Here is a 26,266-nt window from a genome sequence, read left to right as displayed (position 1 = left end):
TGTTCAAAATGCTGAGGGTCACTAGTACACAATGAAGACGAGATTCACGGTGAACCAAGAAGATTGGAATTGTAGCACTTCCTTATCACAGCGGGCTTTGAAGCTGCGCAGTTACTGGGCGGAGTTTGAATAGCGAGTAGGCGGGGCTAAGGCTGCCCTACCCTGCACCGTATCTCCCTGGATGGTGCTGCTTCGAGACGTCAGCATCAGCTGGGAGACAGGACCAGGCGTCCCGTTTCCTCGACAACGCCCCGTGTCACACTCACCTACGGCAGTTTATTGGCTACAACTCTTCTAGAAGGCTGGAGAGGACGGAAGGGGCCGGCGCACGTGGACCTCGGGCAGCAGTTTCTGGAAAGTTCGTGGGGAGCCGGAGTAAACTGTTAAAGGCGGTTCGTTCGCAACACAAGCTGCTTATTGGGATTTGGCGCAGGAGAAGCGCCTGTGCGACAGCTCAACGTGCCCACAGCCGAGGCTCCCACTGTGGTCTTCCAGCTGCGTCGTTTTGGGCTCCGCTGTCATCATGTCGGTGGTCGGCTTTGACTTGGGCTTCCAGAACTGTCACGTCGCCATCGCTCGTGCTGGCGGCATCGAGACTGTGGCCAACGAGTTCAGCGATCGATGCACCCCGTGAGTGTTTTATCTGTCACTGGTTTGGGATTGGGCACTCCGGTGCAGAGCACCTCTTAAAACCCTTGCTTTGCTGCCAGCTCTGAGCATACATGCCGCCGCTGTTTGGCTGGCATAGGTGGTGGGCACTGTAACACCGATTCCTTCGTGATCAGCGAGGCTCCACTGGAATTTTCCATAGTCTGCACTGAGCATGGCAGCTTCCAGCCCGTGCCAGGGGGTTGCACCACACATGGGAGAGGGGGCAGTGCTCGAAAGGATATATTTATACGTGTGGGAGATGATTCACTGTAAGTGGTAAAGACTAGCATGGTGATGGCGAAATGGGATGCGCGGATGCTTGTGGGAAAGGATTGCCTAGTGGAGGGGTAGGGTCTGGAGGAATGCTGGTGGCGAGGAGGGCTGGTTGGTTGGTTCCTTTAGATGACAAACCAGTTGCATTGACTGGTGCCAACGTATTTATTGGCCGAGAAGGGGTTAGTGTCAAATCGAAGGCGCAATACAGGTTCTAAGAAAATAAATACCGCACCTTGATGCCCGCGCTGCTGTTAAATAGTTGTAATTGTAAAATCACTTATATAGCGCATGGCTACCCGTAGGCATCCCAGCGCTCTTGGCAACGGTAACCCTGGGCTAGTCCGATCAACATTCCTACTGCAGGCTAATTTCTGGGGAATAGGAAGGTTTTGAGTTTCTTCCTAAACTGAAGGAGTTCCTGCCTCAAGTTATATGGGAGGACAAGCACCTCGTTTGGTGCAGCTAGCATTTCGTGTGACCCAATTTACGTCACATATTGCAATATTTACCATCCTTTAAATTTGTTATTTTCCTGTCGGGGAAACTTCTCTTTATTCTTAAATTTGTTTACCTTGCGGACCTCGAGATCATTGAATGTTATAACCAGCAGCAGACTTTAGAGACCTTTATGTTGCCAGTTGACAGGTTCATGGTCCCTGCTGCGCTTCTGTGCTTCATCTTTCTCGCTGTCCGTGGCAGGGTCATTGATACTTGCGCACAGCAGCTGGGGCTCAGGTGCAGGCGAGCGACTATAGTGTTTCATCTTTTGGCCGCCTGGCCTTGGTATAGCAGTAACTTAGGGCGTGGAGGTGAGGGCTGGGGGATTGGGTGTCACAGCTCTCCTTACTAGTAGTGGCAATATGTCGGTATGAAAACCTGGAACAGGGTAAGTTTGAGCAGTGCATTACCTCCTCGCTAGTCTTCCTCGCCACATGACTAACAAAGTGAGCTTCAGCTCCACACCAGAACCCTCCAAAGCAAAAAAAGTCAGCCTCCCATGCCTCCCATCCCTTCCCAATATGGCCGACCCATTACACCCCTGACCTCTATAAGAGGCGGGCCAGCCCAACCCATCAGCCTGTTTTTTTTAGTTCTGCGTTGCAGATTCTCCAGAGCGTCTGTTCAGGTAAGATGGGCTGAGGTCCTGCTCCAGCAGGTCCGGTGCCCTGGGGGGGAGGCCCTGCTCCAGCGTACTTGCTCTCTGGTTCCCCTGCCTTCTGGCCCTCGCACTGACCCTTGGGGTTCACAGCTCTGCTCTAGCGGGCTCCTAGTGCTTGCGGGCTCTTGGGTGTTCTGCCCTGCGCCCCCTCCATTTTCTGCTTTCTGCCCTGCTTTAGCGGGCTTTCTACTGGGCCCTGCCCTCGCCGAGTGGGTTGGCTGGCGGGCTCTGGTGGGGTGTGCTCTCCTCTCCCGGGTGGCTGCGGGCTTCCTTTTGTGTCTCGCTTCTCCTCCGGGTGGGTTTTTATTGTCTCTTGGGCCTTGTGGATCAGGACTCTGACTTTTCCCTGCTTATCAGTCTGAGGCCCCGGCGGTTAATGTGTTCCTCGGCCCGTCTCAGCCTGCGGCGGCGCGCCTCCATTCTCGCGGCAGCGCCCCCTTGCTGTCGGGCATCTGGGACATTTCACGCCGTCCTCGGCGGCGTGTTTTCTCGGGCTGCCTTCTTGTGCCCCTTGCGGTTACATGTGCGGTTAGCGGAACCTACATGTCAGCCAGCTATTCTGGTCACTTCTGGGCTGTGTGTCTTACCGTCAGTTCCCGGCGCTGGCTCTCTCCTCACGGCCTCTCCAACTCGTACTTATGGCGGCGCAGGCAGCTTCCGCGGTGCTTTGGCTCTGGCTGGGGTTCCTGGCGGGTCGTCATGCGGGGGTGTGGGCCTCCTTTGGCCTCAACTCTGTCCTTCGTCCCCTGATGCAGGGCTCGAGTCCTCCCCCCTGATAGGTCCCGCTTTCCACAGACTCACCTTCGGCCAGGGCGGGTGCAGTCCTCCGCGCTGCCTGGGGATTCCGCACGGCAGGGAATGGCTTGATGCCTCCGGCTTCGGTCTGTCCTGCGGGGGTTTGGCGGGGGTCGACTACGCGGCCGGGTGCCGCTTCTTCCCACGTTTCTTTCCCGTCCTCTGTTGGGTGGGACCGGGCTGTTTGCTCTTGTGTGCCTCCATGTTTTGGCTCCTCGCCTCAGACCGGGGGGCGGGGTGGGGCCGGGCTGCTCCGGCTTCACTTCGGAGGTTCATGTGTGTCAGCATATGACTGGTTACAGATGTTTCAAAAAGGGGGTGGTGATGGACAGAGTATCTGAATTAAGCAGAACACTCCTACCCAGTCAAAAGATCAGGGCTTGATCCATCACCGTTTTTTAGCTCACTGCACCATCCCAGTTCAGAACCTGGCTACATGCAAATTAGTCTGACCCTGGCCCAGTGCATCATGGGAACAGGGCAGACCAAACTACCAAGCCAATTCTTTACTGGAAAGGAAACAAGCTTCCGGGGACCGGTTTCTGGCATTACAGCCGTCTTCGGCCCGGCTTGCTTGAATCCTGATGGTGCAGTGAGCAACGGACTCACATCTGAGCATACCCTTCCACACTTGCGGTGGCCAAAACGATTCAAAAAGGGGGTGGTGATGGACAGAGTATCTGAATTAAGCTCACTGCACCATCAGGATTCAAGCAAGCCGGGCCGAAGATGGCTGTAATGCCAGAAACTGGTCCCCGGAAGCTTGTTTCCTTTCCAGTGAAGAATTGGCTTGGTAGTTTGGTCTGCCCTGTTCCCATGATGCACTGGGCCAGGGACAGACTAATTTTCATATAGCCAGGTTCTGAACTGGGATGGTGCAGTGAGCTAAAAAACGGTGATGGATCAAGCCCTGATCTGTTGACTGGGTAGGAGTGTTCTGATTAACTCAGATACTCTGTCCATCACCACCCCCTTTTTGAAATGGTTACAGATGTTGCCAGAGCGAGGAATCGGCATTGGGTAAGGACTGTTCTTTGCTTGTGTGCTTTTGAATATGCTTGCACGCTGGCCTGTAAATGTTGTCACTGTTGTGATATCTGTTGGGTACATTTATTTGTACTGTTCGTCGCCCGGGGTCTGTGTATATGTTTATTTACATTTCCTCCCCGGTTGCGGGTCCCGGTTTCCCTCCCGGTTTTCACAGGTGATTGGGGGGCGCGTCATTTGGGCTCCCTTGTTCGGTCTGATTCTCCTGCTCTCACGGGCTCTTTGCGGGGTTTGTGTTGTGGTGCGGATGTACTTGGTTGGGGCCTCTGTTCATGTTTGTGGTCCTGTAGGTGTACTCATCTTTCAGTGCCTGCATGCCCTACGGGGTGTGGGTGCTCCTGGTTTTCCCTGTTGCGTGTGCGCTGCTTGTCACGTTTTGGGTCCTTTCTGGTATGTTTTTTTTCTACCGTGAGGGGTTCTGTGGAGTGGTCATCCGCTCTTCCTTTTGGGGAAGTAGGGTGGTGCAGCAGCCAGCACAACTGGCGCTGGAACCCTGGGGCTCGCGGTTCGTTCCCCATTGGCGAAAGTTCAGCCCGGCACCATGTGACTCTGGGCATTGGCTCGCTTGATCTTCCCGAGAGCCCCCAGCGCCTTGACGCCTTCGGGTTTTTGTTGACACCCTGTAGTTTTACCATCACAAGGCTGTTTGTCACTCTTGCGGCGTCCTCTTGCCTGGTGGGGTGTGTGCTCCTGGCCTAGTGTGTTGGGAGCATTGTCCTGCGGTTCCTCCGTCCTGTATGCTGTGGCATTGGGGGGGGGGGGGTTGTGGCTCGGTGGGGGAGCATTTGACTGCTGTTCAATAGGCCCCCTTCCGAGGTTTCATTCTTGGACCCTTCTTCCTTTCCGTTGATACGGTATGTCTTATGGGGCCGGGCCGCTGCCTGCCCCTGCCCGTCCTTCCCTGGGCTGCTTCTGTGGTCTCTGGGTGGGCTTTTTCTTCTGCTGCTGCTCTTGAAGTCTGGCCTTTTCTTTTCCAGCCCGTGGCGGTTGCGTCCCCGGTTGCCTGTCTCGATTGGCGGCCTTGCAGTCTGGTGCCGTGCATTCTCTGTCCTCCTTCGGTTTTTCCTGGGGACACCTTTTCTGAGGGCGCTTCGTGTCTCGGGGGTCCGGGTTTTCGGCCCTTCTGTTGTCTTTCAGTCCCGGGCTGGTTCTTCTTGCTCATGGTTGCCTCTCTTGGGTGGTTTTTCACAGGGGCCAACTGGACCAGCGATGAGCTGGATTCCTTGGCCCCTCTGAAACCAATAAAGTCATCCAGATTGTCTCCCTCCGCACCCTGGTTTTCAGAGGAGATTAGAACAAAAAAGGCAGAATTCAATAAGCTAGAACGTAGCTGGAGACTTACTAATTCTGTGGAAAGTAAAACAGAATATTACGTGGCTCTTAAGGAATATCGCAAACTTATTATGAGAATAAAAAGAGACTTTCTGGCTGATCGGATTATCAATGCTAAAAATTCCTCCAGAGAAATTTTTAAAATCGTGAAAGCGTTCACTGATCCACCAGCACTTACCCATCCCCATCCCCCTTTACAGTTATTGTGCAACAAATTATCTGATTATTTTGAGGATAAAATCACTTTGTTTTACGAGTCCTTCCCCACTTCACTCGATGTCTCTCCGACTATTAATGATTGTTATCCTGAGCAGACCCCGGGTACTGGATTCTCAGAATTTTCTGATATATCCCTTGAAGTCTCATTAATTGAATTACATAAGTGCAAATCAGGGTCCCCAAGTGATCCTTGGCCAGCAAAACAATATAGTGCCCTAGCGGAGTGTCTTAATCCTCTTCCTAATGCCATCTGGAACTCCTCGCTCAGACAGGGCCTACACCCAGGAGCTTGGAAACATGACTTTCTCCTACCTATATTAAAAAAAGCCAATGCTGATCCTTAAATCACTAGTAACTATAGACCCATTTCACTACTCCCTGCTCCTGCAAAGGTCTTGGAGAAACTAGTGCATCAGCAATTGGCCAGACTCATTGAGACCAACGGCCTTCTTCATGATTCTCAATCAGGTTTTCGCCCTGGTTTCAGTACGGAATCTGTTCTGATTGAATTGGCTGAATCAGTTAGATGGGCGATGGAGGCTCTAAGGCGATGTTAGTGCTGTTAGATCTTTCTGCAGCATTTGACACCGTCTCCCACTCCATCCTCCTGAATCGCCTAAGGGATATAGGCTTTCAGGGAACGGCCCTGAAATGGTTATCATCTTTTTTTATCTGGCCGTAAACAACAGGTCCGAACCCACCCTTTTGTGTCTCCAGTTAAACCACTTAAGTAAGGGGGGTTCCCCAGGGCTTGGCCCTTAGCCCGCTTCTTTTTAATTTTTATCTAACTCCCCTTGCAGAGCTTATCGCTAAAACTGGGATTAAGATAACATCCTATGCGGGTGACACCCAGTTATTGTTCACCTTTAGTGAGGTGTCTGCATCCACCTTTGACCCACTAAAAGAGTGACTTAAGAGCACAGCCGCCTGGATAGACCGCAACTCTTTAAAACTTAATGCGGAGAAGACCGAGGTCTTGTTTTTTAATCAAACCTCACCTCTCCTGTCTAATCTGTGGTGGCCTGATGAATTAGGCAAGGCCCCTTCACCTAAGGACTCAGTTAAGAATTTGGGCGTTAGATGGGATAAACATTTATCTCTCTCAACGCCGGTTCAAACGGTTTCGTCCATCTGCTTTGGTAAAATCTAAATCATCAGGAAATGTATCAATTACCTGCCTAATGCTTCTCGTAAAACCGTAGTCCATGCATTGATAACTTCCCATCTTGATTACACGAAGGGTCTATATCTGGGTCTCCCACTGGGTCTGCTCCGTAGACTGCAGATTGTTCAAAACGCCGCAGCCCAGCTGGTCTGCAGGGTTCCACTCTGTCATAGCATCTCTCCTTATCTCCGAAAACTCCACTGGCTGCCAATCGCAAAGCGAATGGAATTTAAGGCCCTGACATTCGCTTTTCGGGCAGACAAAGGAAGAGGGCCCGCCTATCTTAGGAGGAGACTCCGACCTATCAACAATCCAGATCATTAAGATCTAACAATAAACACTTCCTTGCCACCCCACGGTTTTAAAAAAAACCGATTGGGAGGCAGATCTTTTGAAGTGGGTGCTACAACATGTTGGAACAAATTACCCCCCCATTTACGTCTGATTCAGTCTGAACAGGAGTTCCGTAAATCCTTGAAAACCTGGCTCTTCAGTCGGAATGACTAGCCCTTGTATATCTCCTTGCCCGCTCTCTATCTGCTTTAGAGCCGGGACACCCCGTTTGGGGTAGCTGTGCGCTTAACAAATATCTTTTATTATTACTACTTAAGGTTTTTAAAGAGGATTTAAATTCTAATGGCGGGAGGGGAATCATATTAACTCATTACACATCATGAAAGCTGTGATGGCACTTTCACCGGAATGGTAGTTGCACACCTGATTGACTGTGCAGGGTCTGTCTAGAGATCCTGTCCTGTTAATCACAGCGTGACACAAGCCCTTTCAAACCCCTGCAGTTTGGGGACATTCAAATGGGCGCTGCAACTCTGCAAAAGGCTACTTCATGGATTGGTTCATTACAAGCTCATCAGAAGCAGAGCGGCATCTGCCCTGCACTGGAGGAGATACCTAACCTGTGGCTGCCATGCTGTGCATCAGGGTACCAGTTCTCTGCCTGGCTACAGAGAAGTGCCGGTACTGACGGCTAAAAAAATCAGAAGTGCCGGTACTCAGTACAGGTGAGTAGCGGCCCATTTAAAGCACTGAACGGGACACGTAAGGACACAGACGTTGCCGTCTACCTGGTGTTGCAGCAGGAGGCCTTGCAGAGTAGTTATTTGGAGTTGGAGCAAGGGCACAGGGGATGGGCACAGACCAGGATTTGCATCCTGGGCCCAATAGGTCATGGCCAGTGGGTACCGGAGTCGTTTTTGGGGTTCTTGAGGTACAGGGTTTTTGAAGATTGTCTGGAACCATAGTTTATACAATATCCCAATTAATGTCATGTGTAGTTTAAAACCGCTAATTCCTTTCAAATTACATTTTTTAATTATCAATAAAATACAAATTTTAATTGTATTAAATGTAAGCTTGGATGACTTGTAGATAGTAATTAAAAACCTAGGTCACTATAGAGAGTTCAAAAACCTGGTACTATTAAAACCCGATATATAATAGAATCCTAAAACTAAGAGCTTTCATCTATATCAACAAACAACAATCTCTAAGATTATGTGAAGTCAATAAAGCTGGGAAGTTATTGGCCACCTACTTGAAATTTAAAGACTTGATGCAGAACTTGTTGATTAAAGACAAGTCAGGGAAAACCCATGACAAACAAAATGAAATTGCTGATGTATTTAAAACCTTCTGCACAGTCTTATATTCGGAAAACAAGAATATAAACTATGTGGAATGTGAAAAATATCTGTGTAATCCTATCCTCCCCTATCAGACCTGGAGAGATCGGTTTTCTTTGGCCCCTTCACTGTAGCTCATCAAGCAGTAATAACTGGGCCAAAAATATGGCAAAGCTCCACAGCAGGATGGTTTTATACCTAATTTCCATAAATCTTTCTGGGATCAAATCAAATCCTCTTTATTAATTTGAATGATCAGCTGCTGAAGCTCTTATGTTTATTATCCGAAAAGAAGGTAAAGATATAATCTTTCTTAAAAATTATACACTGATTTTCACTCATCAATTTAGACTGTAAAATCTATGTTAAGGTATTAGCCAACTGTTTTGAGAAACAGATTCTGCTCAATCAGGATTCAGGAATAACCGGTATTTCAGTGACTTTACAATATTATTTAGTCATGTTCTAGGAAGGGCCAATCTCTGCCTATCCAGCAGTGGCAATTGCTTTTGATGCTGAAAAGGCATTTGAATAAGTTGCTTGGCCTTTTCTCAAGGCAATCCTTCATAAATTCAACCTGGTTACGGACTTAAATAAAATGACAATGGCCCTTTAAAAACTGATTGTCAGAATTCGGACGTATGGTGCTATATCTGAAACTTTCAATCTCAAACAAGGTAATCGGCAGGGCTGACCTCTTTCTTCACTACTTTTCCTTTTAGTAGTTGGGCCTCTTATTAAAAATAATGGAAACATTGCAGGAATCTCTTTTAGTCATACCTCAATAAAAGTAGCATTCTATGGCAACAGCATCTTCATTTTCACTTAACACCCTAACTCCACCATTTCAGACTTGGAAACAATTGAAAAATGACTATTTCGGTTATACACTAGAGATAAATCTGAATACATACTACTGACCATACTATGTATGTGATATGTATTTGGGTCTCTTGCCTGTTGTGGGAGTCAGGCTATGTAAAATGTTTTGGCATCTTCTTAATGATATTACGGACTCATTAAGAAGTGCTAAAGATATCTTTCGAAATAAGGTACCAAATGTATTAGAAAGTTGGCACCCTTAAGTTCCCAAAATGAAGAAATATTTAAGACATAAAAATGATGATTACCTCAGTGATGACTTAATTAGCATGCTACCATATAAACTTTCCGATAGCTTAAAAGATTTAGAATCTATTGTATCTATTATATTCCCTTGATGTTATGTATCTGAAACAGCCCTGTAGACTACCTTTCGGTGTCCAATCTGGAATGTACCCAAGTACTTACCATACCAACTATTTCCTTAAATTATTTTCTCCTGCTTGCTGTTGCAGGCAACACACTCTCTCCCTTACCGTTTTTTTTTATATAGCACAGTGGCGGTTGCGCCTTTGTTTAATTTGCCGCACTGAACGAGGCAGACAGAGGGAGAGCGAGGGAGGGAGGCAGAGCGAGGGAGGGAGACAGAGCGAGGGAAGGAGACCTCAGAGTGAGGGAGGGGGAAGGAAAGAGAGGGAGATAGAGGGAAGGAGCCAGAGGGAGACAGAGGGAAGGAGGGAGAGGGAAGGCGAGAGAGGGAGAGGGAAATAGAGTGAGGAGAGGGAAACAGAGAGAGGGAGAGGATAACAGAGAGGGAGAGGGTAACAGGGAGAGGGAAACAGAGAGACGGAGACAGAGAGAGAGTGAGACAGTCGGAGTGAGTGAGACAGATGGAGTGAGACAGTCAGAGTGAGTGAGACAGACGGAGACAGAGAGACAAAGAGAGGTAGAGAGAGGGAGGAAGAGGGAGAGAGAGGGAGGGAGACAGACAGACAGAGAGAGAGAGAGACAGAGAGAGAGACAGAGAGAGAGAGAGAGAGAGAGAGAGAGAGAGAGACTGAGAAAGAACGAGAGAGAGAGAGATGTGTGTATGTCGGGTCTGGTGGCTCAGTGGACGAAGGCGTCCGCTGCAGGGACCAGTGATCAACCTCATGGTACCAGTTTTTTTTTTTTGTTCGAGCCCCGCCCCCTCCCCCACTGACCCCCCCCCCCCACCGGTGCTGCCCTCGGCCACAAACCACACTGTAAATTTGGCCCCCGAGAGAAAGTTTGTGAGTACCCATGGCCTAAGGCAATAACACCTTATCTGCCCCCCGGTGGGGGGGGGGGGCAAAATGCCCACTAGGCACCCTGGATTATTATTTTTTGCTATACATAGGGGTGGGGCCTGCCCAGAATGCGCATACCAATGCCCTACCGCAAAACATACCTCAGTCTTTCTGCTCCCACTCCCCTCCCAGGAGGCAGATGGGGGCAATATCCCCTGATCTGGGGGGGGGGGCAAGAAAGCCTAGTAGGCACCACAGATTTTTTTACTACATAGGGGTGGGGGCTTCCCAGAAGGAGCATGTCAATGCCCCAACCTTACAAACAAATTAGCCACAGTCTTTCTGTCTCACCTGGGAGGCAGATGGGGGCAATAGTCCCTGAACTGCCCCACTTGGCACCAGGGATTATGCTGTTTTTTTATACTAGGGGGTAGGGGCTGCACAGAATGGGCATGCCAATGCCCCCCAAACCCCTAAAAAATGGCCACAGTCTTTCCGCCAGTCTTGGGGGCATATCCGGGCAGTAGTCCCTGATCTGTCCCCCCCCCAGGGCGGCAGAAAGCCCACTAGGCACTGAGCCTGTTTTTTTGCAATATGTCTAGATGTGGATATTGCGTCCTAGCGCAGTCGGCACCTAGAAAAGCCTAGCAAACCTGTAAATGTTTTGAAGCAAGACACCCAAGGAAATGGGGTGACAAGTGTGTCTCTCACCGGGTTCTGTTACCCAGAAACCCCTTGCAAACCTCAAACTTTGTCACAAATATAATATTTTCCTCACATGTCTGTGATGGAAAGTCCTGGAATCTGCGGGGAGCCACCAACTTTCACTCACCCAGCATTCCCCCAAGTCTCCTGATAAAAAATGGTACCTCAGTTGTGTAGGTAGGCCTAGTGTCCGCGACAGGAAACGTCCCAAAACGCAACATGGACACATTAAATATTTTCTCTGAAAAAGGACCCTTTTTTTACATTGTGCCTAGCTGTGGATTTTGGTCCCTAGCTCAGTCGGCACCTAAGGAAACCTAGCAAACCTGCACATTTTTGAAAACTAGACACCCAAGGAAATCCAGGATGGAGAGACGTGTAGCTCTTACCAGGTTCTGTTACACAGAATCACTTGCAAACCTCAAACTTTGTAAAAAGAAACACATTTTCCTCATTTCTTTGATGGAAAGTTTTAGTATTTGTGGGAAGCCACAAACTCCCACCCAGCCAGCATTTCCCCAAGTCTCCAGATAAAAATGGTAACCCACTTGGGTGGTTAGGCCTAGTGCCAGCGACAGGAGATGGTCCAAAACGTTCTGTGGAGATTTCAAAATTATCTATCACAAAACAACCTTAGTTTTTGGTCCGGGGCTTGGTAGCCATCAAGGGAAATCTACCAAACCCACACATTTGTGGAAACTAGACACCCGGGTATGTCCAGGGAGGTGTGACATGCATGGTAGGAAATTTGTCAGCCCAGTGATCCCACAACTTTCCCACAAAGAAAGGTTTTCCTACCGAGAATCCCTGTAAACCTCAAATTTAGCTGAAAAAATCAACTTTTCCTTGTGGGAAAGTTGTGGGATCACTGGACTGACAAATTTCCTACCACCCAACGTTCCCCCCGTCTCCTGATAAAAATGGTACCTCACTTGTGTGGGTGGGCCAAGTACCCACAGCAGGGAAGAACCCAAAATGTACTGTTGAGACATCAAAATTATCGATCACAAAACAACCCGGTTTTGCAAGGGGGCCACCTGCATTTTTGGTTCCGGGCTTGACAGGGATCATGTGCTGGCACAACTATCCTACCACTCAACATTCCCCTCAGTCTCCCGAGTAAAATGATACCTCACTTGTGTGTGACTAGAATGGCCAAAAACATAAGGATCGAGGAGATAGCACAGCGAACTAAGCACTAAAGTTTTTAGGATATTCTGCATTGGTCACCCATACAAATGAGATGTCATTTTTAGCGGGAGACCAAGGGAAATGCTGCATGGTAGGACTCTTGTGCCAGTGAGGTGGTCCCACACCGAAATGTAAGGATTTGTTTTTTTATTCCTAGCTAAATTTGAGGTTTGCAGGGAATTCTGGGTTGGAAAACATTGGGGATCCATGCAAGCCACACATCCCTGTCTAGTTTTCAGAAAAGTGTGGGTTTGGTTGGTTTCCATAGATGTCTGCTGAGCCCGGGACCAAAAACGCTTGTGCCCCTCCTGCAAAACGAGGTGGTTTTATGATAGATAATTTTGATATCCCCACAATATGTTTTGGGCCCTTGTCTTTCGGGGGTATTTGGCCCACCCACACAAGTGAGGTACCATTTTTATTGAGAGACCTGGGGGAATGCTGGGTGTTAGGAAATTTGTGTCAACCTGGTGATCCCACGACTTTGCCACACAGAAATATGAGGAAAAATGTGTTTGAATGAAATACATTTTCAATTTATATACTACATTTCAATAGTAAATGAATACAATACAATATATTATAGTGGAGCTGCTCCAAAGAGAGTAGACTTAGGGTGCTTGGGAGAGTGCTCATGAGTAGATAAAGAAGCTTAAAGAATTGGAGTGCCAATATGCATAATATTTACAAACAATTAGGTAGATCCCTGGCTTTGATTTGCATCCTTTTTTTCACACAACCCGAATCAATCACGTGTGCAATGTGCAAATATGGGAAACATCCTTTACAACGCAACTTTTACCACGCAGTGCTATTACTATGCAGGTTTTACAACGAAAACCATTACAACGCATTGCGCTGGGGGGCGCTCTAGGATAGGGAATAGATTTAATTTACTATCCAACACCTTCCCTAGTGTCCACGGGGACTGGAGTTGGAATAGTAATTTAAACTATTCACTATCCAGCACCCCTAAGCGCTATGCGTTGTAAAGGTTTGCGTTGTAAAAGCATGCGTTGTAAAAGTATGCGTTGTTATGTCATACATCCTGCAAATACAGAAAGACAAAATTGTTGTTTCCTAAGCTAATTGTCAATACCATGCAGCCGCCCTGCGGTGCGTTGTCAATGATTTACCTCAGAGTAGGAAGTGTCTCCGGGAGCGTATCGCGCCTAACCAAGCCTCCTCAAGAATTAAACTTGAGTAAGATCTGCGCATGGTCAATGTGCATGCGGTGGCTATGTCGCGGGCACAGTCGCTAACTGCTGACATACCCGGCGTAGGAAAACATCAGGAGCAATTGCATGGATGGGGGGGGAGAGTGAGATTGGATGTTAGTCCGTTTATGATTAATTTACAAGGGGATGATCTATCTATATATATATAAAAACGAATGTCTGTCTGTCTGTTTGTCCTTTATGCATTACTACACCATTCATTCGATCACCATGAAACTTTGGGAAGTTGTTGAGTACACTCCCGCAAAGGTTTCTGGCATACATTTCTTTTAAATATCGGCCCCCCAGGGCCCTCATAATCTTTCGAATACTGATGTACGCACAAATGACGGAAAAACAAAAAATCGTGTATCCACAAGCACTCAAATAAATAAATAGAATTAAAACAGCGTTCTCCGATCGCCAGGAAACTTTGGGAAGTTGTTAAGTACACTCCCGCGAAGGTTTCTGGCATAAAATCTATTTAAATATCGGCCCCCCCAGGGCCCTCATAATCTTTCGAATACTGATGTACGCACAAGACGGACAAAACAAAAAATTGTGTATCCACAAGCACTCGAATAAATAAATAGTATTAAAACAGCATTCATCCAATCGCCAGGAAACTTTGGGAAGTTGTTGAGTACACTACCGCGAAGGTTTCTGGCATAAATTTCTTTTAAATATCGTCCCCCCAGGGCCCTCATAATCTTTCGAATACTGATGTACGCACCAGACGGAACAACAAAAAATTGTGTATCCACAAGCACTCGAATAAATAAATAGAATTAAAACAACACTTTGAAATGTTTTCCATATTAAAACGAAAAAGTTTCAATAAAAATGACACAATGTAAATTAAATGTTATCATAACAAGTTTCCTTGAATTTACTTTCTTCGGAGATCGCAGCAACGCGCGACGGGTAAGCTAGTCATTAATAAATGATTATGTGATGAAAATGAAAGAAAGTGCGTAGAGAGGAACTATAAATTGTAACAAGCAAACATATTGTAGCATAAGATACAGAGTTTCGTACATCACAGTGCATGTTGAATTGCAAAAGGCGATTCCAAATTTATTGTATATAAGCAAAGTAAGCAATATAAATAACATCACAAATAGCGATCTGATATACTTTGTACTGTAAAATGGAATTGAAAAACATCCCAAGGTTGTAGGTATAATCACATCACATGCGGTAAAATACATTGTATGTTACCTCTAAATTACATGTATGGATTGAAGACAATACTATGGTACTGCATGGTAGCCCAAACATTTTGCTGAGCTGCTGATGTGCTTTGACTGAGTGTGCCCTGGGCTCCTGCCAATCAGGTACTCAGGGCCTATGTTCTTTCCCTAAAACTGCATTGAAAACAAACCCCAATTGGCATCTATGGCCACAGGTTAGCCTCTGGTAAATGGTATCACAGGTACCCAGGGCACTGTGACCAGGGAAGGGCTCTAAGGGCTGCAGCATGTATTCTGTCACCCTTAGAGGTCCTGTACCTTTACACTCACACAATGCCGTGCAGGCTGCATGTCTTGGTGCAGAACAAAGTGAAGAGTCGACATGGCACACATCCCTGTGTGCCATACCTACAACCCACTGCCCTGGCAAAGATCAGTCACCCCTCTAGCTGGGTGCCCTATACCAGTGGTGATGGCACAGGTGTATGTGCCCTGTACCCCTACTGTGTCTAAGTCCATTCTTAGACACAAGTGCAGTGCTGCCATTAAGAGAATATGGTGCTGAGAGCTTGTCATTACGAACTCCACAGCACCATAATGGCTACACTGAAAACTGAGAAGTTTGGTATCAAACTTCTCAGCATATTAAGCCCACACTGATACCACTGTGGGAGTTTATGAAAAATGTACACAGAGGGCATCTTAGAGATACCCCCTGAAAAACCCCCTGAAAAACGACCTATCACTAGTGTCCAGGCTGAGTGGCTGCTTTCAGCTGCCACCACCAGACATGTTTCAGGACCCATGGGTCGAGTGCCTGCTGCTCTCTGGGGCCTGAAACAATGCACATCCTGGGACGAGGTGCCAAGCCTCCTCCCCCCAAGATGGGCAGGGTCCACTAAGGGGAAGCTTCAAAGGCTTGCCGCCTCTGTGAGCTTCCCCAGGCCACTTGCTGCTTTCAGCAACTGGTCCCCACTGGTTCTGACCCCCACTTTGGGCAGGAGAACCGGCGGGAAAAACAAGTGAGGAAGCGAGGCGTGCCCACCTCTGCCAACTCCACCCCTCAGGTGGGAGAGGCGAGGCCAGGTGAAGAACAGCTCTCAGTCCCTGCCATCTTGCAGATGGGGGGGACCCAGCCTACCCGGGAAAGGCTTATGCCCCCCTCCCACTCGAGGGTGGTATAATACGGGGTGTACCCACCCCAGGGAAGGGGCCCATTGGTCCCAACCTTTTACCTACCTGTAACACCCCTAAATCTAGTGTTTAGAGGCACCCCTGACCCTTGCTTCCTCAGACAAGAAACTAAAAGAAAAAAATTAGAAGAACCTAACAGCCGTGCCCCAGCTAACAAGAGGAGGACACCCACTGACTTGCCCCTCAACCTTACCGGCCTGTCCCCACCTCAAACCTGCTCCAGCGAAATCCTGGTGTGTCATGCAGCCAGCAACCTCGAGAAACCCAGAGGACCTGCCTGCCCTCAATCCCAAAGACTCTGTCTCCCGTGAACATCAGATTTGTTCACCAACAGACTCTAGCTCCGCAAGGATCTGCGGGTCTGCACCACTCTGCACCCGGTGTCCATGGCTCAAGTTTGAGTGGCCCAACACCAAGAGGAGGTTTCCCCCTGCGATTTTGACCTGAGATCCGGTGACCCCTGACCTGCCTCAAGTTTCCAGCCAACGCCTGCAGCCTCAAACCGGAAGGTCCCCCCAACCGCGACCAGGAGCTGGCAAGAAGATCCAACCCTAAAAGGCACCCCCTGCACCCGGCGCCCCACGGCCTTGGGTGGCACAACCGACGGTGCCTAACCAACCCCCAGCATCCCAACTTACTTCTCCAAGTGGTGGTCTCACCCAGAAGACCTTCGTCCCAAGCCTGCAGTGTGTTTGCAAACCGGGGACTCCCCATTGAAAGCTGCAGGGCGCCCGATGCCAAAAAAGCAGTCTGCAACCGGCCGCGCCAGTGGCGCTGAGGGTACACCTTTTTGTGCTGGCTTGAACCCCCATGTGCCCTGCGCTTTAGTCCAGGAGCTTTGCTCCCACAACCCAGTGACCTGGAGCTTTGCTCCCACAACCCTGTGGCCTGCTCGTCAGCAGCCACCAACCGGAGGCCCCCTATCCCTAATTGAATAACATTGGGCCTCAGCACTCTGCACCGGGCCGCCCTAGTGCCGCTGAGGGTCTAACCAGAATGCATCCTTGACCCTGTGGAACCCCTGAGTCTAACCCCAGAATACCAACTCCCACAACAAAGTGCTTACCTGTTAACCAATAACACTATTTTCCTCCATAGGACAACATTAACTGTTTTTCTGAGAAAAGTTTCTAAGTGTGGAGTTGGAAAACCTATAAAAACCTTTAAAACTGTGACTAAATAACAAAAACGCTTCTACTTACCTGTTTACAGGAAATGTCCCAGTGCAGTATCGAGGTATACTGCACTGTGTAAGAAAAGTAATCTGTGAAGTAATCTACTTGACATTCTACTAAAAAGCCAGTACAAAGTATATACACAGTGTTAGACCTGTCTGCTTCTGGGAAGACTCTAACCACCATGATTTATTTTTGTCCCCCTTAGCCTCCCAGACTTTCTATTTTTATTTTTACATATGTCCATCAGGAATTTTTTTAATGCTGTCAGGAGGCTAGGTGCTCCTTGGCGATGACGCCATTTTTCCCTCATAACCTGTGAGGCCTAGTCAGCCCCCTTGAAAATCTAGGGATCTCAAGAAACCTAAGATGGTGTCCACCAACTGCCATAACGGACACCACTGGAGGACAGGTCCATAGGTTAACATTAGGGAACTTTCTAGAATACCCTAGAGAATTCTGCAGGTCTCAGGCCACCCTATATAAGGCCAGTGACCAGCAGCCATTTTGTGCTGACCCCAGAGTAGAGGAGTGAGGCAGTGGTGAGAGGAGGTGGACACACTGAGAGCAGCTAGTTGTCATTTGAGGCTGACAGTTACTTCAGAGGATTGTTCCCCCTTTAGCCCTTGACCGATCCCTCTCTCAAGATAACAGTTATTGACCAAGAAAACAAGCTTCGTGAGAAGAAAAACCCTTCTGGATCAGCATTCCTGTAGAAACTGACAGGATCTGCTTTCTGAAACTCAGTCTTATATGCCCTGCCCAGCGCTGCACCTACCAGGGTAGCGAGTCATTTGTGGTCCCCTTGGAGCGCCTTGAGGTGGTTGGGGAACTGTGGAGCCTGGAGCACCTGGAGGAGCGAGTGCCCGATCTGTGAGGTACTTCTTCTGGAGCCGGGGGAGGAAAGCAGCAGCGTGTGAGGAGCGGCGCAGTGTGGTCCGTCTGCGGGACCCCGGGGGCACCAGGCGCGTCAGGAGAAGCGAGGAAACGCTTCCGCGCAAGCCAGTAGCGCGACCGCTTCTTTCAGCAGGAGGGGCCTAGGGTCGAGCAGGCCCAGGGGTGCAGTGTTCCCTGCGTGACGAGGTCCGGGGAGGAACACGCAGGCGCCGACGAGCAGCGCGACCTGAGAGGTGGAGCCATTGCGAGGAACGCGCATGCCCCAGAGATCAGCGCGTCCATCGGGTTGCCTGAGGTGGCGCCAGACGACTTTCCGGAGCGCCGCGTTGACAGCGGAACCCCCTACTTGTGAGCGCTTGCTGGAGGAACTAGCGCTTGGGCAACCGACCGCCCATCTAACCCCTGGTGATCCGCAGACGCAGGAAATCACCGCGTTAAGCCTGAAACGAGGCCCCCTAGCCAGCGCTGACAGGAGAACGCGCGCTTGGGCTGAGGAGGCCGGCAAGGCTCTTCCCACGTCAGTGCAGGGAAGCAGCTGATCGGGGGAGCTTGAGAGGCGGGTACCAGCTGAAGGCCTATGGACTGTGGCATATCTGCCACCCAGACAGTAAGGAGAGTGGGAGTGTGAAGAGGGAAGTGTTGGGTAAAAAGGGATAAAAGGTTGACAGCTATTTTAAACAGGTCCATAAGCAGAGAAAAGGGCCTTGACCTTTCTACTTCCCTGGAGATTCATTCTGTGACAAAGGAGAGAAGGGGTTAGGCAACGTAACCCTAGATGTGTTAACATAACCAATGAATTGGTAGGCTGTAGTAAAGAGTTATTGATGTCATTGTGTATTAATGCAAAATACCCCTGTAGAGTGTGAAGTCTAGGAGCTTCAATTAATTATCCAAGAAGTTCTTTGAATGTACTGCTGAATTCTGATAAAAGTATATGATTTACTGCTTTTTCCACAGCTGGAGGAGTGAAAACTATTTTCTCTAGTAAAAGTGCAATGTTTATTCCTAAAAGCAATTGATGTGATAACCTGTATGCTTTCAAATCCAAAGAGCCATATTATTTTTATAAAAGGTAACGGTATTTTTGCAAACAAAGGTGTTGTGTCTTTATTTTAGTGGTTCATCAATGTGTTACTGTGGGTAAGCTGTGTAAGTACTTAGCCAACGCCTGGAGTTAGCTGTAGACCACTACTGTGCCAAGCTACCATATGTAGGCTTGGGTAATCTAGGTCCAACATAATTGGTGTTTCAGCGGTGGGATCACGGATTTGTACTTACACTCACTTATTAGTAACACAGTGACAACCACGAGACCCCACCTGGAGTTTTCTCCCTGCGGCCCTCCTAATTTATATTTTTGATTTTTCTAAATTTACTTCTGGTGGTGGGTGGAGGTTAACCTCAAGTCACTTCGTGGGTTTCTCCTGTGAGTAATTTTATACCATGGCAAAGCTGGAGGTGAATCTTAAAGAGTTGGAAGCCAATACTGTGGCCCAACTCAGGGATTGGTGTCAGCAGAACGGGGTATTTTTCAATAAAGGTGCCAAGAAAGGAGAGTTGCTGACAAGCATAAGGGCATGGTTAGAAGCTCGCCTAAGGGAGGAACCAGAAATGGAAGTGGGTGATGGGGACACTGTTACTGAGGCTGCATTGCTGAACCAAATGGGGAGAGGGAATCTTCTGACAGGTCCCAGGTTACCTTCAAGGGCAAGCAGCAGTGTTTCAGACAGGGGCTTAACCGAAGCCGAGCTGGAAGATAGGAGGGAGGAGAGGAGGTTGAAAATAGAACTAGCCAGGATGGACATGGAAAGGGAGGATAGGAGGTTGGCACATGAGCGAACCATCAAAGAGATGGATTTACAAGCCCTAAACCGAGGATCCCCCAAATCAGAGAATGGTGGCAGCGATACCCAGACCAACATCAAAGAACCTAGACCGTACCTACCAAAAGATATTATGGCTTGTTATGTACCCAGTGACGACATTGCTAAATGGCTAGCCGCCTACGAGGTCTCGCTAAGGGCCCATGGGATTCTGGAAGTCCACTGGGGAGGTGGGTTATACAAATACATGCCCCCCACTGGCAGGGATACTTTGTTGGCTCTTGACCAGAGTGAACAGACCTACTATCCGGCTATGAAATCAGCGCTGCTCAAGAAGTTTGGGTTGACCCCTGAGAAATATAGGCAAAAGTTCCGGGGCAGCTACAAGCTGGGCACGCAAAACTGGGTAGATTTCTTGGACTACTCCAGGAAGGCCCTGGAGGGTTGGGTAAGAGGCAGCGATGTAGGGGACTATGAGGGACTATATGACCTCATACTCAAGGAACACCTACTCGAGAAGTGTCTTCCCGAGCTAAGACAGCATCTGGTGGACAGCAAGCTGACCAGCCCCAGGAAGCTTGCTGAGGAGGCGGACATCTGGGTTAGTACCCGGGTGTCGACTAAGGGGACTGGAGGGAATTCCCAGAAGCAAGGACAGGGCGCCCCCCAGAGGAAAGAGGGAGGGGAAACTAAGAGGGAGTTCTCAAAAGGGCCACAAAATACTTTGCAAGGAAGGGGCAGAGGATTCATCCCCAAGAGTAACCCCCCTCGCAACCCTACCCCTGGCCAAAGCCAGCAGCCAAGGGTTGTTCATTGTTTTGAGTGTGGTGGTGTGGGACACTATAAAGGAGATGTGAGGTGCCCAAAAAGACCACCCCCTCCCACTGGAGGAAAAGCCCCGGGAATCACTAGTGTAGTGCTCGGGGAGGAGATACCTTTGGTTAATGGAGGGGAGCGGGCGGGTGTCACCTTAGTGTCCCTGGGAGACAAAGAGATGGTTCCCAAGACCCAGCTGCCCTCTAATACTACTAAGTATGAGCAGTGGGTCACCATCAATGGCCGAAGAGGGGAGGCTCTGAGAGACACAGGAGCCAGCATGACTATGGTAAGGAGTCAGCTGGTGACTCCAGAGCAGGTCATCCCAGATGTACTCCATCCCGCCGTAATGGCTGACGGCAGATTGGGCCACTATCCTGTGGCTCAGGTTCCCTTTGAGTGGGGAGGGGTTGCAGGTCCACTTCGAGTTGCCGTAAGCCCTGCCGTGCCTGTTGACTGCCTGTTAGGGAATGATATGGAGCACAATGCTTGGAGGAGGGTGGAGTACCAGACTCACTCTGAGATGCTGGGACCCCCTGACTGGACTTGTGTCAGCACAAGGTCCGCGACTGCCCGAAGGGGGAGTTCATTGACGCTGGAGCCTGGAACAATGGCCCAGCCGGCTGCCAGAGAGGAGAAGGACAGGAGGCCGGAGGACCCTGCCTCGACATCTCCACCTCGTGAGACAACTGGACCACCTGCGGAGGTGGATCTGGAGTCCACCGGGGAGAATGTTGCTTCCCTGGAAAACCTACCCATCCCCACTGAATGGCATGTGGAGGGAGGTCCTTCCCGGGAAGAGTTCTGCAAAGCTCAGAAAGAGTGTCCTACTCTTGAGGGGCTGCGGCAACAGGCCAACGCCCAGGCAGCGGGAAACATTGAGGGGAGCTACCAGATTTACTGGGAGGATGGACTCCTCTACAGTGAGCCCAAGACACCTGGCCACGGTTCAGCCAGAGCCTTGGTGGTCCCTCAATGCTTTAGAGCCTTTCTACTGGAACTGGCTCATGAGATACCATTGGCAGGACACCTAGGACAGGACAAGACCTTTGCCCGGCTTGTCCCCCATTTCTACTGGCCTCGAATGAAAGTGGCGTCGGATACATATTGTCGGACGTGTGTGTCTTGCCAAGCCAGTGGGAAAACTGGGGTGAAGCTAAAAGCTCCCCTGGAACCACTACCCGTCGTTAGCACCCCCTTTGAGAGGGTGGGCATCGACATTGTAGGGCCATTGGATCCACCAACTTCAGCTGGACATCGGTTCATACTGGTTTTGGTGGATCATGCCACCCGGTACCCAGAGGCAATACCTCTGAGGACCATCACTGCACCTGCAGTGGCAAGGGCCCTGATGGGGATTTTCACCAGAGTGGGTTTCCCCAAGGAGGTCATTTCCGACAGGGGGACTAACTTCCTTTCAGCATACATGCGGGCCATGTGGAAGGAGTGCGGTGTTACCTATCGGTTTACTACTCCCTATCACCCACAAACCAATGGTCTTGTGGAAAGGTTTAACAAAACCTTGAAAGGTATGATACGGAGTCTTCCTGAGAGCCTACGAAAGAAATGGGACATCCTCCTACCCTGTCTCTTGTTTTCCTACAGGGAAGTGCCACAGAAGGGAGTGGGCTTCAGCCCCTTCGAACTTTTGTATGGGCACCCTGTAAGGGGACCTCTCAGCCTGGTGAAAGACGGATGGGAACAGACTCCCAGGAAGCTTCCCCAGGACGTGGTGAGCTACATGCTGGCCTTCCGGAGCCAAATGGCTAAGTTGTGGAAGCAGGCTTCAGACAACTTGGAGGCCAGCCAAACAGTTATGAAAGAGTGGTATGACCACAACGCTCACCCAGTGGAACTGGAGCCTGGACAGAAAGTGTGGGTAATGGAACCTGGAGAGCTGAATGCCCTCCAGGACCGTTGGACAGGCCCCTTTGAGGTTTTAGAGAAAAAGGGGAAGTCTACCTATTTGGTGGATCTTAAGACCCCAAGGCAGCCCCTCAGGGTGCTGCATGCCAATCGTCTCAAGCCACATCATGAGAGGCCCGAGGTTGTCTTAATGCTGGTGACCGATGGAGCAGAGGAAGAAGAAAGTGAACCTCTCCCTGATCTTCTCTCGTACAAAGAAAAAGATGGATCAGTGGAGGGAGTGATTCTCTCGCCATCCCTGACTTCTGAACAGCAAAGTGATTGCCGCCAGATCCTGGAGCAATTTTCTCCCCTGTTCTCCCTTGTCCCAGGTAGGACCCACCTGTGTACCCATGACGTGGACACAGGAGACAGCCCACCTGTGAAATCTAAAATCTACCGGCTGTCGGACAAGGTGAAGGCCAACATCAAAAGTGAAGTCGCCAAGATGCTGGAGCTAGGGGTGATTGAACCTTCTGGTAGCCCTTGGTCTAGCCCGGTGGTTTTGGTACCAAAAGCTGCCCCACCAGGCATCACACCTGAATTGAGATTCTGTGTGGACTACCGAGGCTTGAACTCAGTGACTAAAACTGATGCACATCCTATCCCACGGGCGGATGAGCTTATTGACCGGCTGGGAGCTGCCCAATACTTAAGTACCTTTGACCTAACTTCAGGGTACTGGCAGATTTCCCTTACTGAGGAGGCGAAGGAAAGGTCAGCCTTCTCTACACCTGAGGGACACTACCAATTTCGTGTGATGCCCTTTGGGCTCAAGAATGCCCCTGCCACTTTTCAGAGGCTGGTGAACAGGGTCCTTTCGGGAATGGAAGCTTTTTCTGCTGCATACCTGGACGACATTGCTGTCTTCAGCAGCAGCTGGGAGGACCATTTGCAGCACCTGCAAGCTGTTCTTCATGCCCTGCAACAGGCTGGCTTGACCATCAAGGCCAGCAAGTGTCAGATCGGACAAGGGTCGGTGGTGTACCTAGGTCACTTGGTGGGCAGAGGGACGGTGCAGCCCCTCCAGGCAAAGATTGAGGCTATCATCGCCTGGGAGCCCCCCAAGACTCAAACAGAGGTCCGAGCCTTCCTGGGCCTCACTGGATATTACCGTCGCTTCGTGAAGGGGTATGGCACTATTGTGGCCCCTCTCACTGAGCTTACTTCCAAGAAGCAACCCCGACGGGTAGTCTGGACGGAGGCTTGCCAGCGAGCCTTCCTGACCTTGAAACAAGCATTGTGTTCCGCTCCCATTCTCAAGGCCCCTAATTTTGCTAGAGAATTCATTGTCCAAACAGATGCGTCAGAACATGGCATTGGGGCAGTGTTATCGCAGCTAAATGATGAGGGCTTGGATCAACCCGTGGTCTTCCTGTCCAGGAGACTACTCCCCAGGGAAAGGAGGTGGAGTACAATTGAGAGCGAAGCCTTTGCGGTGGTTTGGGCTCTGAAGAAGCTGCGACCATACCTGTTTGGTTCGCACTTCCTAGTTCAGACTGACCATCGCCCCCTTCGTTGGCTGATGCAAATGAAGGGGGAGAATCCCAAGTTGCTAAGGTGGTCCATCTCCCTACAGGGAATGGACTTCAGGGTGGAACATCGACCTGGGGCAGACCATGCCAATGCAGACGGTCTATCCAGGTATTTCCGCCTTAGTGATGAGGACTCCCAAGGGGTTGGGTAGTTCTCCCCACTTTCAGCTGGGGGGGACGCGTGTTAGACCTGTCTGCTTCTGGGAAGACTCTAACCACCATGATTTATTTTTGTCCCCCTTAGCCTCCCAGACTTTCTATTTTTATTTTTACATATGTCCATCAGGAATTTTTTTAATGCTGTCAGGAGGCTAGGTGCTCCTTGGCGATGACGCCATTTTTCCCTCATAACCTGTGAGGCCTAGTCAGCCCCCTTGAAAATCTAGGGATCTCAAGAAACCTAAGATGGTGTCCACCAACTGCCATAACGGACACCACTGGAGGACAGGTCCATAGGTTAACATTAGGGAACTTTCTAGAATACCCTAGAGAATTCTGCAGGTCTCAGGCCACCCTATATAAGGCCAGTGACCAGCAGCCATTTTGTGCTGACCCCAGAGTAGAGGAGTGAGGCAGTGGTGAGAGGAGGTGGACACACTGAGAGCAGCTAGTTGTCATTTGAGGCTGACAGTTACTTCAGAGGATTGTTCCCCCTTTAGCCCTTGACCGATCCCTCTCTCAAGATAACAGTTATTGACCAAGAAAACAAGCTTCGTGAGAAGAAAAACCCTTCTGGATCAGCATTCCTGTAGAAACTGACAGGATCTGCTTTCTGAAACTCAGTCTTATATGCCCTGCCCAGCGCTGCACCTACCAGGGTAGCGAGTCATTTGTGGTCCCCTTGGAGCGCCTTGAGGTGGTTGGGGAACTGTGGAGCCTGGAGCACCTGGAGGAGCGAGTGCCCGATCTGTGAGGTACTTCTTCTGGAGCCGGGGGAGGAAAGCAGCAGCGTGTGAGGAGCAGCGCAGTGTGGTCCGTCTGCGGGACCCCGGGGGCACCAGGCGCGTCAGGAGAAGCGAGGAAACGCTTCCGCGCAAGCCAGTAGCGCGACCGCTTCTTTCAGCAGGAGGGGCCTAGGGTCGAGCAGGCCCAGGGGTGCAGTGTTCCCTGCGTGACGAGGTCCGGGGAGGAACACGCAGGCGCCGACGAGCAGCGCGACCTGAGAGGTGGAGCCATTGCGAGGAACGCGCATGCCCCAGAGATCAGCGCGTCCATCGGGTTGCCTGAGGTGGCGCCAGACGACTTTCCGGAGCGCCGCGTTGACAGCGGAACCCCCTACTTGTGAGCGCTTGCTGGAGGAACTAGCGCTTGGGCAACCGACCGCCCATCTAACCCCTGGTGATCCGCAGACGCAGGAAATCACCGCGTTAAGCCTGAAACGAGGCCCCCTAGCCAGCGCTGACAGGAGAACGCGCGCTTGGGCTGAGGAGGCCGGCAAGGCTCTTCCCACGTCAGTGCAGGGAAGCAGCTGATCGGGGGAGCTTGAGAGGCGGGTACCAGCTGAAGGCCTATGGACTGTGGCATATCTGCCACCCAGACAGTAAGGAGAGTGGGAGTGTGAAGAGGGAAGTGTTGGGTAAAAAGGGATAAAAGGTTGACAGCTATTTTAAACAGGTCCATAAGCAGAGAAAAGGGCCTTGACCTTTCTACTTCCCTGGAGATTCATTCTGTGACAAAGGAGAGAAGGGGTTAGGCAACGTAACCCTAGATGTGTTAACATAACCAATGAATTGGTAGGCTGTAGTAAAGAGTTATTGATGTCATTGTGTATTAATGCAAAATACCCCTGTAGAGTGTGAAGTCTAGGAGCTTCAATTAATTATCCAAGAAGTTCTTTGAATGTACTGCTGAATTCTGATAAAAGTATATGATTTACTGCTTTTTCCACAGCTGGAGGAGTGAAAACTATTTTCTCTAGTAAAAGTGCAATGTTTATTCCTAAAAGCAATTGATGTGATAACCTGTATGCTTTCAAATCCAAAGAGCCATATTATTTTTATAAAAGGTAACGGTATTTTTGCAAACAAAGGTGTTGTGTCTTTATTTTAGTGGTTCATCAATGTGTTACTGTGGGTAAGCTGTGTAAGTACTTAGCCAACGCCTGGAGTTAGCTGTAGACCACTACTGTGCCAAGCTACCATATGTAGGCTTGGGTAATCTAGGTCCAACACACAGTATATCAAAAGCATTGCATTTCTAGTATCTCTACTGTAAACAAATCAAAGTGCATATACAATTGCA

At 49.6% G+C, this 26,266-nt stretch overlaps 1 protein-coding gene across 1 annotated transcript in view; it reads left to right on the top strand.

The window, feature by feature from the left end:
• Positions 1 to 219: 219 nt before the first annotated feature.
• The window catches only part of HSPH1 (heat shock protein family H (Hsp110) member 1), a 735,818-nt gene continuing 709,771 nt past the window's right edge, over positions 220 to 26,266 (top strand). The window contains exon 1 of the mRNA XM_078656001.1: positions 220 to 630. Coding sequence (XP_078512127.1) covers positions 524 to 630 — 107 coding nt within the window. The 5' untranslated portion in view covers positions 220 to 523. The remainder of the gene's footprint in view (positions 631 to 26,266) is intronic.

Source organism: Lissotriton helveticus, chromosome 8, assembly GCF_964261635.1.
Source record: "Lissotriton helveticus chromosome 8, aLisHel1.1, whole genome shotgun sequence".
In the NCBI taxonomy this organism is placed as follows: Eukaryota; Metazoa; Chordata; class Amphibia; order Caudata; family Salamandridae; genus Lissotriton; species Lissotriton helveticus.
Note: the sequence above shows the minus strand (reverse complement) of the source record. Positions and strands in the feature narration are given on the sequence as shown.